The following is a 13189-nucleotide window of genomic DNA, read 5'->3' on the forward strand; positions in this document are numbered from 1 at the left end:
AAAGTACGCTAACCGGGTGCACGATTCTCCCCTTCTACCACTCGGTCGTCGTTATCACCGCCGCCTGTACCACTCGGTCGTCGCTGTTACCGCAGCCCCGTACCACCGTGCGCTAAAATTAAAATGACACCTCTAATGACGATTAGTATTTTCAGTCTTAGATACAAACTTTCTAACTTGTTTGCCAAGTTTTAGGACTAGGAACGCGAACCGGATTGCTGGGAGATAATTTCATTATATTATAATTATGCTTACAGTACAAATTTAGGATATATATATATATATATATATATATATATATATATATATATATATATATATATATATATATATATATAATAAGTAAAGATTTTCTATTATGACATACTTATTTTTTCTAATGTTATGTATTAATTTTTTTTATTATTTTAATATCAATTAATTATTTTTTTAAATAAAAATCTCAATACAATATATTATTACTGTATAAAATAATAAATATTTAGAATAAAATTATAATTATATCAATTTTAAATTAGAATATCAATATCAAATAATAATTAAATAAAAAATAAAGAAATACTAATATTATATAACTATACATAAACAAATCAGTTAAACTCAATCGCAAAAAAAAATATAAAATTATTAATAATTTAAATTTGACATAAATATTTCATATTTTTAAATTTCAATTCATATGGGTCATGATAATGATTTTAATTATTATATTATAGTAAATATAAATATATATATTTTTATATTAAGTAATAAATGGATGATTTATGTAAATAAAAATTAAGTTTATTATATTAAAATATAAATTTAATTTTTTATATTAAATTTAACATTCTCGTGTAAAAGATTAAAATAATAAAATCGGTGACAAAAATAATTTAAAAATATATAAAAATTCATTATAATAATTTATTTAAGAAAACTATAAAAAAAAAAAAACCTTCAGAATCCGTAAGACTGACGGTCTAAGACGGTTCTCTTGTTTAATTAGGTATTAGGTGTGCAAAATAAAATAACTTTCTATAGCATTTATTTTTACGTAAAAATTAAATAGATCTACTCTTTTTTAAATATATTTATGAAATTATTTATTTGGACTCGATAAAGATTGATTTTATTCAAAAGTACTTTTATTTAAAATAAAAAATTTACAATGAAAAATTAAAGTTTTTTTCTTTTAAATCTCGTACAAGTTGAATTGTTTAGAAGAAAATTTATATATTTGAAAGTTTCGATGCAACACCAATACTCACCATAATATTTATCGAAAATGCTTGAACTTATGAAACTCAACATGGCAATTAATTATTTGAATATATTATTATGTCTATGAAGCAAGTCATGATTTCTAATATTCATATGATTGTCAAGAAAGAATAAGATAATTAACAAAAATTTTGAAAAATTTTGAAATTACTTAAGTGTTTTTGTGTTTATTTGTAGAGTTGAGATATGTACCTTTTTATCGTATCTTTCCTTTGATTCTCCCGCTATGAGCACTTCAAGTCCAAACTGCAGATGTACTTGACACTTCGCAACCTTTTTCCACAACTGAGTATTGGAACTTAAACCCTAAGCACCTTAAATTTTTATTTATAGATCATTTCATTTCATCAATCTAAATCCAATAAAACAAACTTATTTTTAAATTCAATCTGTTACAACTTCTTTATTCTTCAATCAATTATTAATAATATCTTTAATGGTTCTGTTATTATTTTATTGATGGTTTGTCCTTCCAAACCGTTAAATTTGCTATTATCAAATAAATTCATGACTTACAATAATAATCATGAGTTTTAAAATAAAATCCTTAATTACCGAATAAGAAAACAATAATTTTCTAAACGTTGATATATCACCTTTTTTTTAGTAATGTTTTTGTTTTTGCATGGACATCCAAAACGTTTCTGTGTGGCTCTTGATTTGACTAGAAGAAGACATATTATCTACAAGGATAATGATATTTTAACAACTCTATTTTAATAATTTTTTATAACAGAACACGTGTCACAATTCTATTGGTCTGTTTAAATTTATTCTAAAAAAATATTTGAAACGGATCAATCACAAACTGTCACGTATTGTCAACATATTGTCAAAAAAGAATTGTTAAAGAGACATTTTCCTATTTATACACGTTCTAAAGCTTAATATGTATCTGTATATAAAACTGAGGTTATATCCACGAAACCTTGCACTGTGCACAAAACAGCAACCTCACTGCAAGTAGCTGCAGATGCTAAAACTGAATTATCACGGATTTGAGCAACAAAACCTTCTTTACATTCACACCAGTTTCACTACGGATACTCTATTTTTGAGATCTATGAAACCCTATGAGAGAAAAAAATTGAACTACGATGAGATAATAAGCAAATAATGTAGCTAAGAAAATGAAGTGATGTGGGAGTCGAATGCAAATAAAGTATGCAGGATTTTATTTTATTGGAAAGTTGCCGCGGGATTGATTTTTTCTTAAGATATTTTATTATAATATTAACTACATTAGAAAATTCAGATAAATATGGACAATGAAAATAAATATTTGACTAGATACGGGAAATGACAGATATTAACATACTTATTATCGTCTTTATATCGATTGAAAAAATTGAATAAATCACATATTATCTAATTAAGGAGATAATATACGAAACGTTTTCTTAATACAGTAGTAATTTCCGTGGTAAGTTTAAATGTAGTCACCGTGCTTTATTATTTGTCCTTTTATTTATCTAATATATATAAGGCCGAGAAAAAATTTCCCATTTCTTGATATTGTCGTATGTTACTGTCCATGTTTAATTTTTCTTTCCCAAGCCTACATTAATTTTATCATGATAAATAAAAATATAATAAAATGCACATTAAAAACAACGTTCCATTTTTTCGTTTTTCCCTTAATCCTTCGTATTCCCTTTACAATTTTCTAATTCATATTCTCTTACATATAAACGCATAACATAAAATTATTCAATTTTCAATTTAACACGTACACAGAACTTGTTTCACATGACATATATACAGGAAAATGATATTTTAACACTAATTTTTTGGGAAAATAAAATTTTAACACCATTTTGACACTGCACACTTGTCAAAATGTGGTTGGACGATTTCAAATTAAAAAACAAACTTTGATTTTTCTCTTTCAAATATACTCCTGTCTCAACTTTTTTAATTTAAAATCGTCCAACTACATTTTAACACGTGTAGTGTCAAAATGATATCAAAAAATGATGTTAAAATATCATTTTCCAATATACATAGACTATATATACAACTTAAAATAGAATCATTCATTTTAGTTGTAGATAACCTAGTTCATGATCGTCGACAAATAATATCACTTTCCAGGCAGTCAAGTACTGAAAAAACTCAAAATTAAACAGCTACATTTATTCAAAAACTCCAACTATGGCAAACATAAATATACATAGAGAGAGTTATAAACAATTGTATTCCAAAACATAATGTTTTGTTCTCTTAAAATTCACATCAACTACAAGCTTTTGCTAAGAGTTGTTGATGTTAACATGCATGGCTCTGTGACCAAGAGGATCCACAAGCATAACAAAATTCCTTACCACATCTACAAAAATCAACAGCTTGTTAGAACAGGATTCAGTCCAACAAAACAAAAACATAAACATTTTCAAATTTTCACTCTCCAAACAACTGTTAAAACAAATCTTTTTAAAATATTGCAGCACAATCACCAACCTGCAAGAAATATGAGAACATCCTTCATTTTTTTCCACATAGAATCTGCATTTTGGACATCTTCTCCAGCTTTTGTTCTTAGCAAGATCCAGCACCAGCAGATCTTCCCTCCCTCTCTCATCATGCTTCAAGGCGTTGAACTCACTGCAATCTAATCCTGCATGCCATGAAACCTTACACTGTGCACAAAACAATCTGTTACAATGTGGGCACTCAGAAATAGTTACTACTTCCCCTTCATCACATATCATCATGGCTGAACAGTCCTTGTAAGGACAGTAAAACTTTTGCGATTCAAGCACTACATTCTCACAAAGAGCATTTTCCCATCTATCAAGCACTTCTTTAGGGATAATCGAACGACAGTTCTCAGGCTCTATAACCTCTTTGCATTTTGGCTCAGGACATTTCACCATTGATATATTTTCCTGAATCTTTGCAGCAACATGTCCTCCAATGCAATCTACGCAATAAAGGTGAGAACAGTTTTGGTTCCTGAACATTTCTTCTCCAGGTTTCGCATCCATGCAAATACCACAGTATTTGCCATGGGAAGTTTCACCGATATCTTTCTGTTTCCCCTTGAGCTTTCTCAAATGGTGGTCGCCGTCATCATCTACGTCCACTATAACAACTTCTTTTTCAGCCCTAGCAGTTGACATTGCGGAGGAATAGAGGGCTTCCTGTAGTTGTAACTCTTCGGCATATTTCTCATCTGAAATTGGAAATATTTCTTCAGCATCGTGAAGTGCTGAAAAGTAGAAATCGTCAACCAAAGGATCTTCAGCAGTGGAGGAAACATTCACAGATGAAGATGCGTATGAAGTTCCCTCCATTTCAGAAGAAAATAGTTACATTCTCTCTGATATATACATTTATAAGAGGATGATGGAAGAAAGGTAGAGGAAATGAAAACATAGAGAATGCAAAAGGTGAACTGATACTCATGCGTCTTAAATATTTGACCGTTTTATTTTAAATGTTGCATGCAAAAAGGCAACGTTGGAATTTACATTACTATGAATGCGTCTGGTGTAACGAACACTAGAATAAAGCATTAATTTCACATTTGATTCTCCAAGTAACGTAATTATTTGTAGAAAATGTATTTTTAACAATATTTTTTTTCACAATTTTTTAAAATTGTTTTCTAATTAATTCATTTCAAATATATGAACTAATAAAATAGTAAAATATAATATGTTGAAAAAACAAATTATTAAAAAAACAAGTTGATAAAATATCATCCCATTAAACCACGTTAAGTCCTCCTAACTGCATGTTCGCTGCCAGTTTTCTTGAAGTTAATTAACTGTTTATATGAATTCGTACAGACGGATTCTAAGATAAATTCGTGTTTAATTTCAAGTAATTGTAAGCTATGTAAATTGATGATTTGTGGAATTATTAATTCAGGAAATCGATTTTATATATATGATTTTAATAATACTAATCTAAGAACTAAAAATGTAATAATAATAATAATATTAATAATATTAAATAATAATAATAATAATATTAAATAATAATAATAATAATAATAATAATAAATCTAACATATATGATTCTTTCATGGTTAGGCTGTGTTTACTTGAAATTAATTTACTGTTTACGTATTAATATTAAATAATAATAATAATAAGAGTAATGTGCTAACACAATATATTACACCCAATACTATAATAATAAGTATAGCAAAAATTTCAAATTCTTGCTGAATTTCTCTCAATAAAATTTTATTACAGTGGATCGATACAATCATTATATGCTAATAATTGGATTAAAATTAGATCGAAATTCATAGTTTTTTTTTTTCAAAAAAGTAGTTTGGAATTTCCTGGATCTAATTTCAAACAATTAAAGAATATCAATTTTAAAATTGATATTTTATTTTTCAAAATATTCTATAATTCCAAAATAGTTTTAAAATAAAGATAATAAATAATTGGTGAGGATATTACTCATCGAATATTTGAAAAATAAAGAAGAAATTTAGTTAACTCCAAATCTTCCGAACATAATAATAGGTACTATGATAAATTCACTTAAATAAATATTAATTATATATATATGGAATATGATTTAACATATTATATTTTTTTTATAAAAGAATATTTTTTTATTCACCCATAATCATTGTATTTGATTAGATATGAGTATAGAATAAGTAATATTTATTTTTTAATTTGAACATAAGACGGGAAATGCATGTACATGTATCTTTATTTTTCATATTTGTTCTTATACAGTTTTTGAAAGTACTTAAACACTTTTAATTTATTAAGTAATTTATCAAAAATTATGTTAATTTTTCTTAATTCTTATTTCTTAATTTTAATACAGAAAAGAAATAAAATTATTTTACTTCGGACACTAAGAATATAAAATGATTCCATTTGTTATATATTTGTTATATATTGAAGTTGAGCGAAAGAATATAAAAATAAAATAGTTTCCTCTGTATTCTTCTTTTTTCTTTTTTTCTTTTTTTACTCTTAACAAGTGTATATTGTTTTCATGAAAGGAAAATCCTTTAATCCTTACTATCTCACCACAAAACTCTTAAGTAATATATTATTTACTCTTAAGGTACAAATCAAATATTTGCTCTATAGGTTTTCTTGATCTATTTGACACATCACCCAAATATCTTTTCACATTTAATTTAATAAATATTTTAATTTAATAGAAAATCATTAATATTAGAAATGTTCTTAAAAAATATTATTATTACATGATAAAAAAAGTAGTTGATTAAGGTTAAAAAAATATTTTATCTATATATATTTACATTCCCTTACAAAAGTTAAATTATTAAAATTAATTAAAGAAATAAGACATGTACTCCTCATTCACGAGTGAAACGAGGCGTTTAAAAGCGCGGAGAAGAGGAGATGGCAATGGCGGTGTTGAGTTTCTGGTCTTTTTCCCCAAATCATTTTAGGTTTTCCAGAGTTTCTTATGATTTATCTACCGTGACATTCCTCCATTTTCCATTGCGGTATCTAGCGAAATCAGATCAGTATCATCCACCTCTCAGAGATTTGGTACGATGTTTTTTTCTTCTCTTTTTATTAACTGTGGAAATGGATTTCTTAAGTTGTTGGTCTATGCATAATTTGCAGCATCTTCTGTCGAAATTGTATAGAACAATAGATATTTTTGTTTTTGTGATTGATTAATTGATTAATTTGTTGCTAACAACTCGTCATAACCATGTTTTTCCGTGTCCAATTTTCTTTGAATTTGCTTATTCTGGAAATAGAGTTAATTAGTATCGTGAAAACACTATTTCTTAAGTTCAAATTTGATTTTACGAATCATTTAGATTATTACATAATATTGTTGCTCTCTGCATCATCTGATATCATTTTCCAGATAGTTAGTTATCTATAATGTTCATGTGTCAATGAATTGAGCTTTAGTTCATTGTCTTTCATTTGGTTCAATGAATATTTTAATGTTTATATAAAGAGGAGTCTGTCGTGAGAAGATGGAATCTGATAATCTGATAATGATAAACGCAATGCACGAAGGTGGTGGAATAAAACCACAAAACAAATAACTTCTTCAGTACAATTAGGTCTTATTCTAATTTTATTTTTTATTTTATATTTTATTTCTAATGGTGATTCTTGCAAAGTGATATTACAATACCAGATATTTCATTTCAACCAACCACTCAATCAACTATAATGGGCATAATTAGGAGTAGCTTCCTTTTCGTTGCTGGGACGACGGTTGGGATTTACTTGGTTCAGAATTATCAAATTCCTAATTTGAGGAAGCTAGCAGACACTGCCTTTGTACATGCAAAGCAAGTTGAGGAAAAATATCGAAAGTCTAAGAAGAAGGATGATGATGATATCATTAACCGTAAATAGAATCATCACCTCCCCATTTGGTAATTAGGTTCTGATATAGTATCTTTTGAATATTTGTCCTGATCTTATAGATCATAGGATGTGGTACCCTTATTGAAGTGTTCTTTACATGTACAAACATAGAAATTATGGAAGATCTTTATAGAAGGAAGTGTTATTTACATGTACAAACATATTATTAATACAATTTTCTAATTGTTATTATTCTTCTGTCTTTTGTTGTCCCAAGATTTTATTTAAATTTTTGAAGTTGAAGAAGTGTTTGAGTTATACTCTAATTCGTAAGTATTAGATAATGTTAGCTCCACGAGATGACAATTAAGATTCTTATTTTGTTCTGTTGTTCTCGGTGAGATATCTGCTTTGGATTTGTTCTTTCAAAATTACTATATAATATGGATTGGAAAAATGAAGTTCCTGGCTGGCGTAACACTGACCGAGATTTAAAGCTAAAAACACTTTCATTATATCAGTGGGTGTTTTCTCTTTGGATTTTACATTTGCCAGCTGAACATTAACAGTGAAAGGGAAACATAAGTGAAATGCCATTAGTATCTGGTTGTTGTGGCATAATGGCATGAAGGGCATGGAGGTTTACTACTGTTGACTGGTTTGTTCTAATCCCACCAAGTGCAATACAAGATTTGCTTATATTTGCAATAAAACAGTGTTTGAGATTGAACTTCAGTTTCCTTTTCTGCTGCACTGTCGTTGGTTTATGACACATAAAATCTTTTATTTAATGTTCCTGAAAGTACTAAACTAATTTTAAATCAGTCTTTTGACTTTAGAACTTAGAATCTAAGAATATTGGATTTATTTTGATTCTTCTTTAAACTATTACCAATGACTCTTTGTATTTAAGAATAGAACTTTATATTCAACTGGAGCAGTTAAATTTATTCAACTGGATAGAACGGGTTTGCGGTTTTCCAATGAGCTGGCGAAGCTTGATGTGGCTGTGAAGCTTGTTATAGACTCTGCAGTGGCTTATACTATGGATGAGGTTGACAAGGTGTTTGTTGGAGCAGATGGAGTTGTTGAAAGTGGTGGTATAATCAACATGATGGGAACTTACCAAATTGAAATGGTGTGGCTAAGAGTATGAACAAGCCAGTTTATGTGGTTGCTGAAAGTTACAAGGTATGCTTTGCTTCCATTTTTCTGCGTAGTTGTTATATTGATAATAAGAATTTGATTAGAATACACTGTTTAACTTGGTAATTTTTATGACTTAGGCATTCGAAGGGAGTTTAACCCATTGATTCATAGTGTCACGAGTCTTAGCTTGTTTTATTAGTCTGGTCTGCCCGCTGCCCGCTTTTAAATCATGCTCTCACGCCAAACGGGTCAATCATCCCAGACGGAACCTCCAGCTTCTGAGCTTGTTCCAGTCTTAACCAAACGCTTGGTTTTGGATGGCAACCCTACTTACTTACGCAATCTGGTTGAATGTCAAGAAATAGGCTATGAACGCGAATGGGCAGGAAAGGCCTTAACTGTTCGTTCGGTAAACATCAACGTTCAGTACTTTCGTAACTCTATCGTTAGTGTTATGACTAAGGTTCTTACAGCTCGCTACGAGTATCTCGGCAAGCGAAAAACCGACATTACTGCGGACATCACTACTTACGTCTACGCAAAATTACGTGGTATCAACCGCTTATATGGCCAACACGCAACTAGATATGCGACCGCTCCTAGCTACACCAAGGACATAGAGCTTCCTCTACCTTTGGCTCTCGCCATTCAGGAATTCGGCTCTTTTAATACTCACTCTTTAGAGCGCAACCTAATCATGATTCCAACTTATCCAGAAGGAACGCAACATGAAGGCCGATCCGCTGCAACTTACCCTTCAGTTGAATATCTAACTTACGTGTCAACTCTCACTCGCCTCGGAATTCCATTGAAATCCGTAGACTCACGAGTCAAATCAGGCTCCGCCTGGTGGACATTTAAACTTCGGATTATTTCTGATTCTGTTGATTTAATTTGTACTTTACCTCGCAGCCACTACTCAGACATGAGCGTACAGCTTAGAATGTTGTTCATCTCTAGCGACGACGAGCATCCTCCACAGGACATCATTGCTCTCGACGACCCTCAACCCAATTACGGCACACTTGCTAGCCTTATCACTCAGCAATTCAACAGTCGCACCTTTTTGGCAATCATCCAAGGTCCAAAAGAAGAATGGGACTTCGGCTCAGTCTAACTTTCAGTTCAATGTAATTTGAACAATTTTATTCTATTGCACTGAATTCTACAGCGCACATCTTTCGTGCATTTTTGTAATTTTAAAACACTTTGTGGGTTTTGATTTACAGATAACTATTTATATTTCGTTCTTGAATGTTTGTATGTCTCACAAGCACATATTTTCACGAACGCAGTGTAGAGCGGTATGAAACATTTTCACGAATATGTAATAAATATATATTAAAGGTACTTTTTTTTTGTTTTAAAATTTGAAATTCTATTACATTGTATTTTTAAAAAATGCAATGAAAAGTTAAGAGAGGAAAGAAATAGATAAATTTATAAAATATATAAAATAAGATATAGAACTAAAATAAATAGATAAAAAAATGTATATTAAGTATTTTTCTTATGTATATATTTTTTGTCCAAAATAAAATTATCATTTAATTGTAAGTTGAAGTTTTAGATACCTTTCCAAAGCAATAAATAAGGGTGGCCAATGTGACTCAGCAAAAATAGGATGTAGTCAAGTCTGTTAACATTTTCCTTAAAATATTTCTCTTCTGTCACTTTCTCTTCTCTCATTTTCATTAAATACAACTGATCCATAAAAAATAAAAATATCTAATTATTTTTATTATAAACATTTTATTAAACTGAAAATAATCTAACACAAACTCATCTTCGATGAGAAATCTAACTTTTATAAAATCAATTAATAGCAAAATATCTTGATGGCAGTCCATATCAGTGTTTAAAGCTGGGTCCAATATTTATTATTCCTAGACAAACAGTTCATGTGATAAGATACTCATTATGGAAAATTGAAGGGCTAGAAACGGTATTTAAAAGCGTATCCTTATCCACCATTTTGCTTACATAAACAAAGTACGTCAGGGTAGAACAGCCAGCATAGATACATTCATAATAATTATTATTATTATATTATATTATTATTTTTATTCTAAAGATTAAACCAAATAAACTATATAAAATTATTAATTCTATCGTATGGTTCGGACGGTCATTCTGTTATTTCACATAAAATTGGTAAGATGCACTTGTTACTGGTAGTACTGTTATTGTACAGTAGGGACCGGATAGCGCTGTGAGGTCTACCTACATACCGGCGGTCCAGTTAAAGGCTAGTCAACCGTCACCACACAACCGGCCGAAGGTTAGGAAATAGAACTCGGTCGACATCTGCATAGCAGCAGGAACGGACGGATTTTCCGCGAGAGTCACAGGACACCCGTCAGGAGCTAGGGTTCACAAAGGGTTGCTGTCTCCATAGCAGCGAGGACGGACGGACACCCCGCGAGAGTTACAGGACGACCGTCCGCAGAGATTGGGCGTGTCTATGATTCAAGATACCACGGTGACACTAGCCGAAATACCGCCCAGTAAATTCGTGATAAAGTAGGAGGAAACAAAATAATTAAAGTATAATTAAAACACAATTAGAAGATTGGGATGTAGATTGGGCCTTGATTAAAGAATAGGTAATTAAAAGCCCACAATGAATACTATAAATACAAGTCAAAGGTAAAAGGTAGTTGGTTACATTGAATGCACATTTATTTCACTCTCTCTCTATCTCTACCCTTTTAACTAGTACTGACTTGAGCGTCGGAGTGTATTTAACATGTACCCGACCGGACAAAACTGAGACAGTTATCCTATTGAACGAAGTTGGCGGAGAGGAGAAGTGCGGACGGTTTACAAGGAAAGTGTGTAGGAAGACTTGGAAATATTCCCAACCGGAACCGTTATATTTAGAAATTTTGAATTGATTGGTTTAAATAGTTTCAGACTATCAAATAAATGAGTATCTCGAATCTATACTAGAGTATTGACGGTGATTTTCAAATATCACGGAATGAGATACAATAAGATAGAATACAATAGAAACAAAGACAAAAGAAACAAGTTAATCCTCAAAAAAGTAGTTTAACAATGATTGAATGTGGAAGAACTTGCACGCAAGATCAGAGGGTTAGGAATAAAGACATCCGGCCATAGTTAAGAAACAAGTTTTATCACAAAAATTAAGATAAATGATAATTAAGAATATTTAGCATTGGACTGCAATTAAGATTTCACTAATTTTAAATCGATACCAAAACTATAAATATAAATTAAAAATAGAGATAAATAATCGTATGTACTTAAATTTTATACAGAATAGCTATTACCGGACAATATCCCAGAAAAAATTGTGCAAGGAAGTGACTCGAACTCCCGAAACATTAATATTTCTTCTAGTTAAAAAAATATTGAACAACATCTCACATCATTCTGTCAAAATTCTAAAAAAAAAAAAAGGAACTGTATAACATGTTTCATACAGCATGTATAGTTATGCAGCAATCTACAAAAATTATTTCCAGTGGTTTTGATTATACTGATAAGGATTTTGTTCAGACTCTAGATTTGAGTCTCTGCATTCGAAGGTCCTTCAGTATAAGGCGAGTCTCTTGACGTGCCTCACTGCAACATTGTCTGTAAGATGCTACCATTTGCTTGGTAGAGCTTTCTAATTCCTTCATCTCATCCAAAACTATTTGTCTGTTGCGGCACTCTACACTGCAGAAACCTTGATCTCCTCTGCACAAACATCATATCACAAATCAAAACACATCCTCGTAAAATCACTTTGCTAATTCCAATGTTAAAATAGCTATATATATACCTGTACATGTAAATATCTTTGTCTGGGCTGAGCTGCTTATTGCAGAGATTGCAAGTTTTAAGGAAGCAGAAATCTTGAGGGATGGAATACTGGTTTGGCTTTCTCATTGCAGATTTCAAGAGAACGTTTGATGTGGTGTTTGAGCTGGTGATTTGAGGGAGAAGTCTCAAACCAACATCCATGTCAAATGATTTCTCATGCTTTCTTCTTTTGTTATTGATGAACTTTGGAAGCATGGTGAGTGGAGAAATAACGCAGAAGGAAAATGGAGAAAGAAAATGGAAGTGGATGAATTGTTGAAAGGAAGGAATGGCTGATATTTAAAGGAAGCATGCCCCCACAAAAAGGGCATTGCATTGCAGCATCACTCATGTTTTACTGTTTAAGTTATATAACACGTGTTGCATTAAGTTACATTAGAATACAAATAGTTTTATCTGAGATTGATGCAGGCTTTTACAGCATGCTTTTTCTACAGTGATAGAAATCCCATATCGATCGACTAGAGATAAGATCAATTTATAATATGTAAGTGAGGTACAAACTTCACCTTACAAACTGGTTTTGTGAAGTTGATTTAGATCTTAAACTCACTTTTTAATATAGTATCAGAGTCCTGATTAAAGCCTATCCTAACGAATTCTAGTGTTGAAGATAAGATCAATTTATAATACGTAAGTGAGGT

The 13189-nt window shown here is 30.5% G+C and overlaps 3 protein-coding genes across 8 annotated transcripts; 1 reads left to right on the top strand and 2 right to left on the bottom strand.

The window, feature by feature from the left end:
* Nucleotides 1-3531: 3531 nt before the first annotated feature.
* Nucleotides 3532-4559, bottom strand: LOC106778161 (probable E3 ubiquitin-protein ligase ARI10). Its single transcript, XM_014666088.1, has 2 exons — nt 3724-4559; nt 3532-3592 (listed from the first exon to the last, which is right to left on the bottom strand). Exons 1-2 carry the CDS (start codon nt 4557-4559, stop codon nt 3532-3534), a joined length of 897 nt encoding a protein of 298 aa, XP_014521574.1.
* A 2014-nt stretch (nt 4560-6573) lies between these two features.
* LOC106778153 lies at nt 6574-9957 on the top strand. 6 transcript variants are annotated; one of them, XM_022776071.1, is made up of 4 exons: nt 6574-6770; nt 8115-8217; nt 8501-8750; nt 8846-9957. In XM_022776071.1, the coding sequence occupies exon 4, from the start codon at nt 8938-8940 to the stop codon at nt 9823-9825; it is 888 nt and encodes a 295-aa protein (XP_022631792.1). In that variant the 5' UTR covers nt 6574-6770; nt 8115-8217; nt 8501-8750; nt 8846-8937; the 3' UTR covers nt 9826-9957. The 6 variants fall into 6 exon arrangements, with proteins under 6 accessions (XP_022631792.1, XP_022631793.1, XP_022631791.1 ...); XM_022776072.1 differs by lacking the exon at nt 8115-8217 and having other exon boundaries at nt 8473-8750; XM_022776070.1 differs by lacking the exon at nt 8115-8217 and having other exon boundaries at nt 8478-8750.
* Nucleotides 9958-12056: 2099 nt separating this feature from the next.
* Nucleotides 12057-12974, bottom strand: LOC106778179. Its single transcript, XM_014666106.2, has 2 exons — nt 12505-12974; nt 12057-12419 (listed from the first exon to the last, which is right to left on the bottom strand). Exons 1-2 carry the CDS (start codon nt 12738-12740, stop codon nt 12233-12235), a joined length of 423 nt encoding a protein of 140 aa, XP_014521592.1. The 5' UTR covers nt 12741-12974; the 3' UTR covers nt 12057-12232.
* Nucleotides 12975-13189: the final 215 nt, after the last annotated feature.

This window comes from Vigna radiata, unplaced genomic scaffold, assembly GCF_000741045.1.
Source record: "Vigna radiata var. radiata cultivar VC1973A unplaced genomic scaffold, Vradiata_ver6 scaffold_215, whole genome shotgun sequence".
NCBI lineage: Eukaryota > Viridiplantae > Streptophyta > Magnoliopsida > Fabales > Fabaceae > Vigna > Vigna radiata.

What these genes read in the sequence shown, in the direction of transcription:
- LOC106778161 (XM_014666088.1), bottom strand. Translation starts at nt 4,559, where the DNA reads ATGGAGGGAACTTCATACGCATCTTCATCTGTGAATGTTTCCTCCACT. An exon ending in TGTTCTCATATTTCTTGCAG is followed by an intron (nt 3,593 to 3,723) that starts GTTGGTGATTGT and finishes TGATTTTTGTAG; the next exon opens with ATGTGGTAAGGAATTTTGTT.
- LOC106778153 (XM_022776071.1), top strand. Translation starts at nt 8,938, where the DNA reads ATGCTCTCACGCCAAACGGGTCAATCATCCCAGACGGAACCTCCAGCT.
- LOC106778179 (XM_014666106.2), bottom strand. Translation starts at nt 12,740, where the DNA reads ATGCTTCCAAAGTTCATCAATAACAAAAGAAGAAAGCATGAGAAATCA. An exon ending in AAAGATATTTACATGTACAG is followed by an intron (nt 12,420 to 12,504) that starts GTATATATATAG and finishes ATGTTTGTGCAG; the next exon opens with AGGAGATCAAGGTTTCTGCA.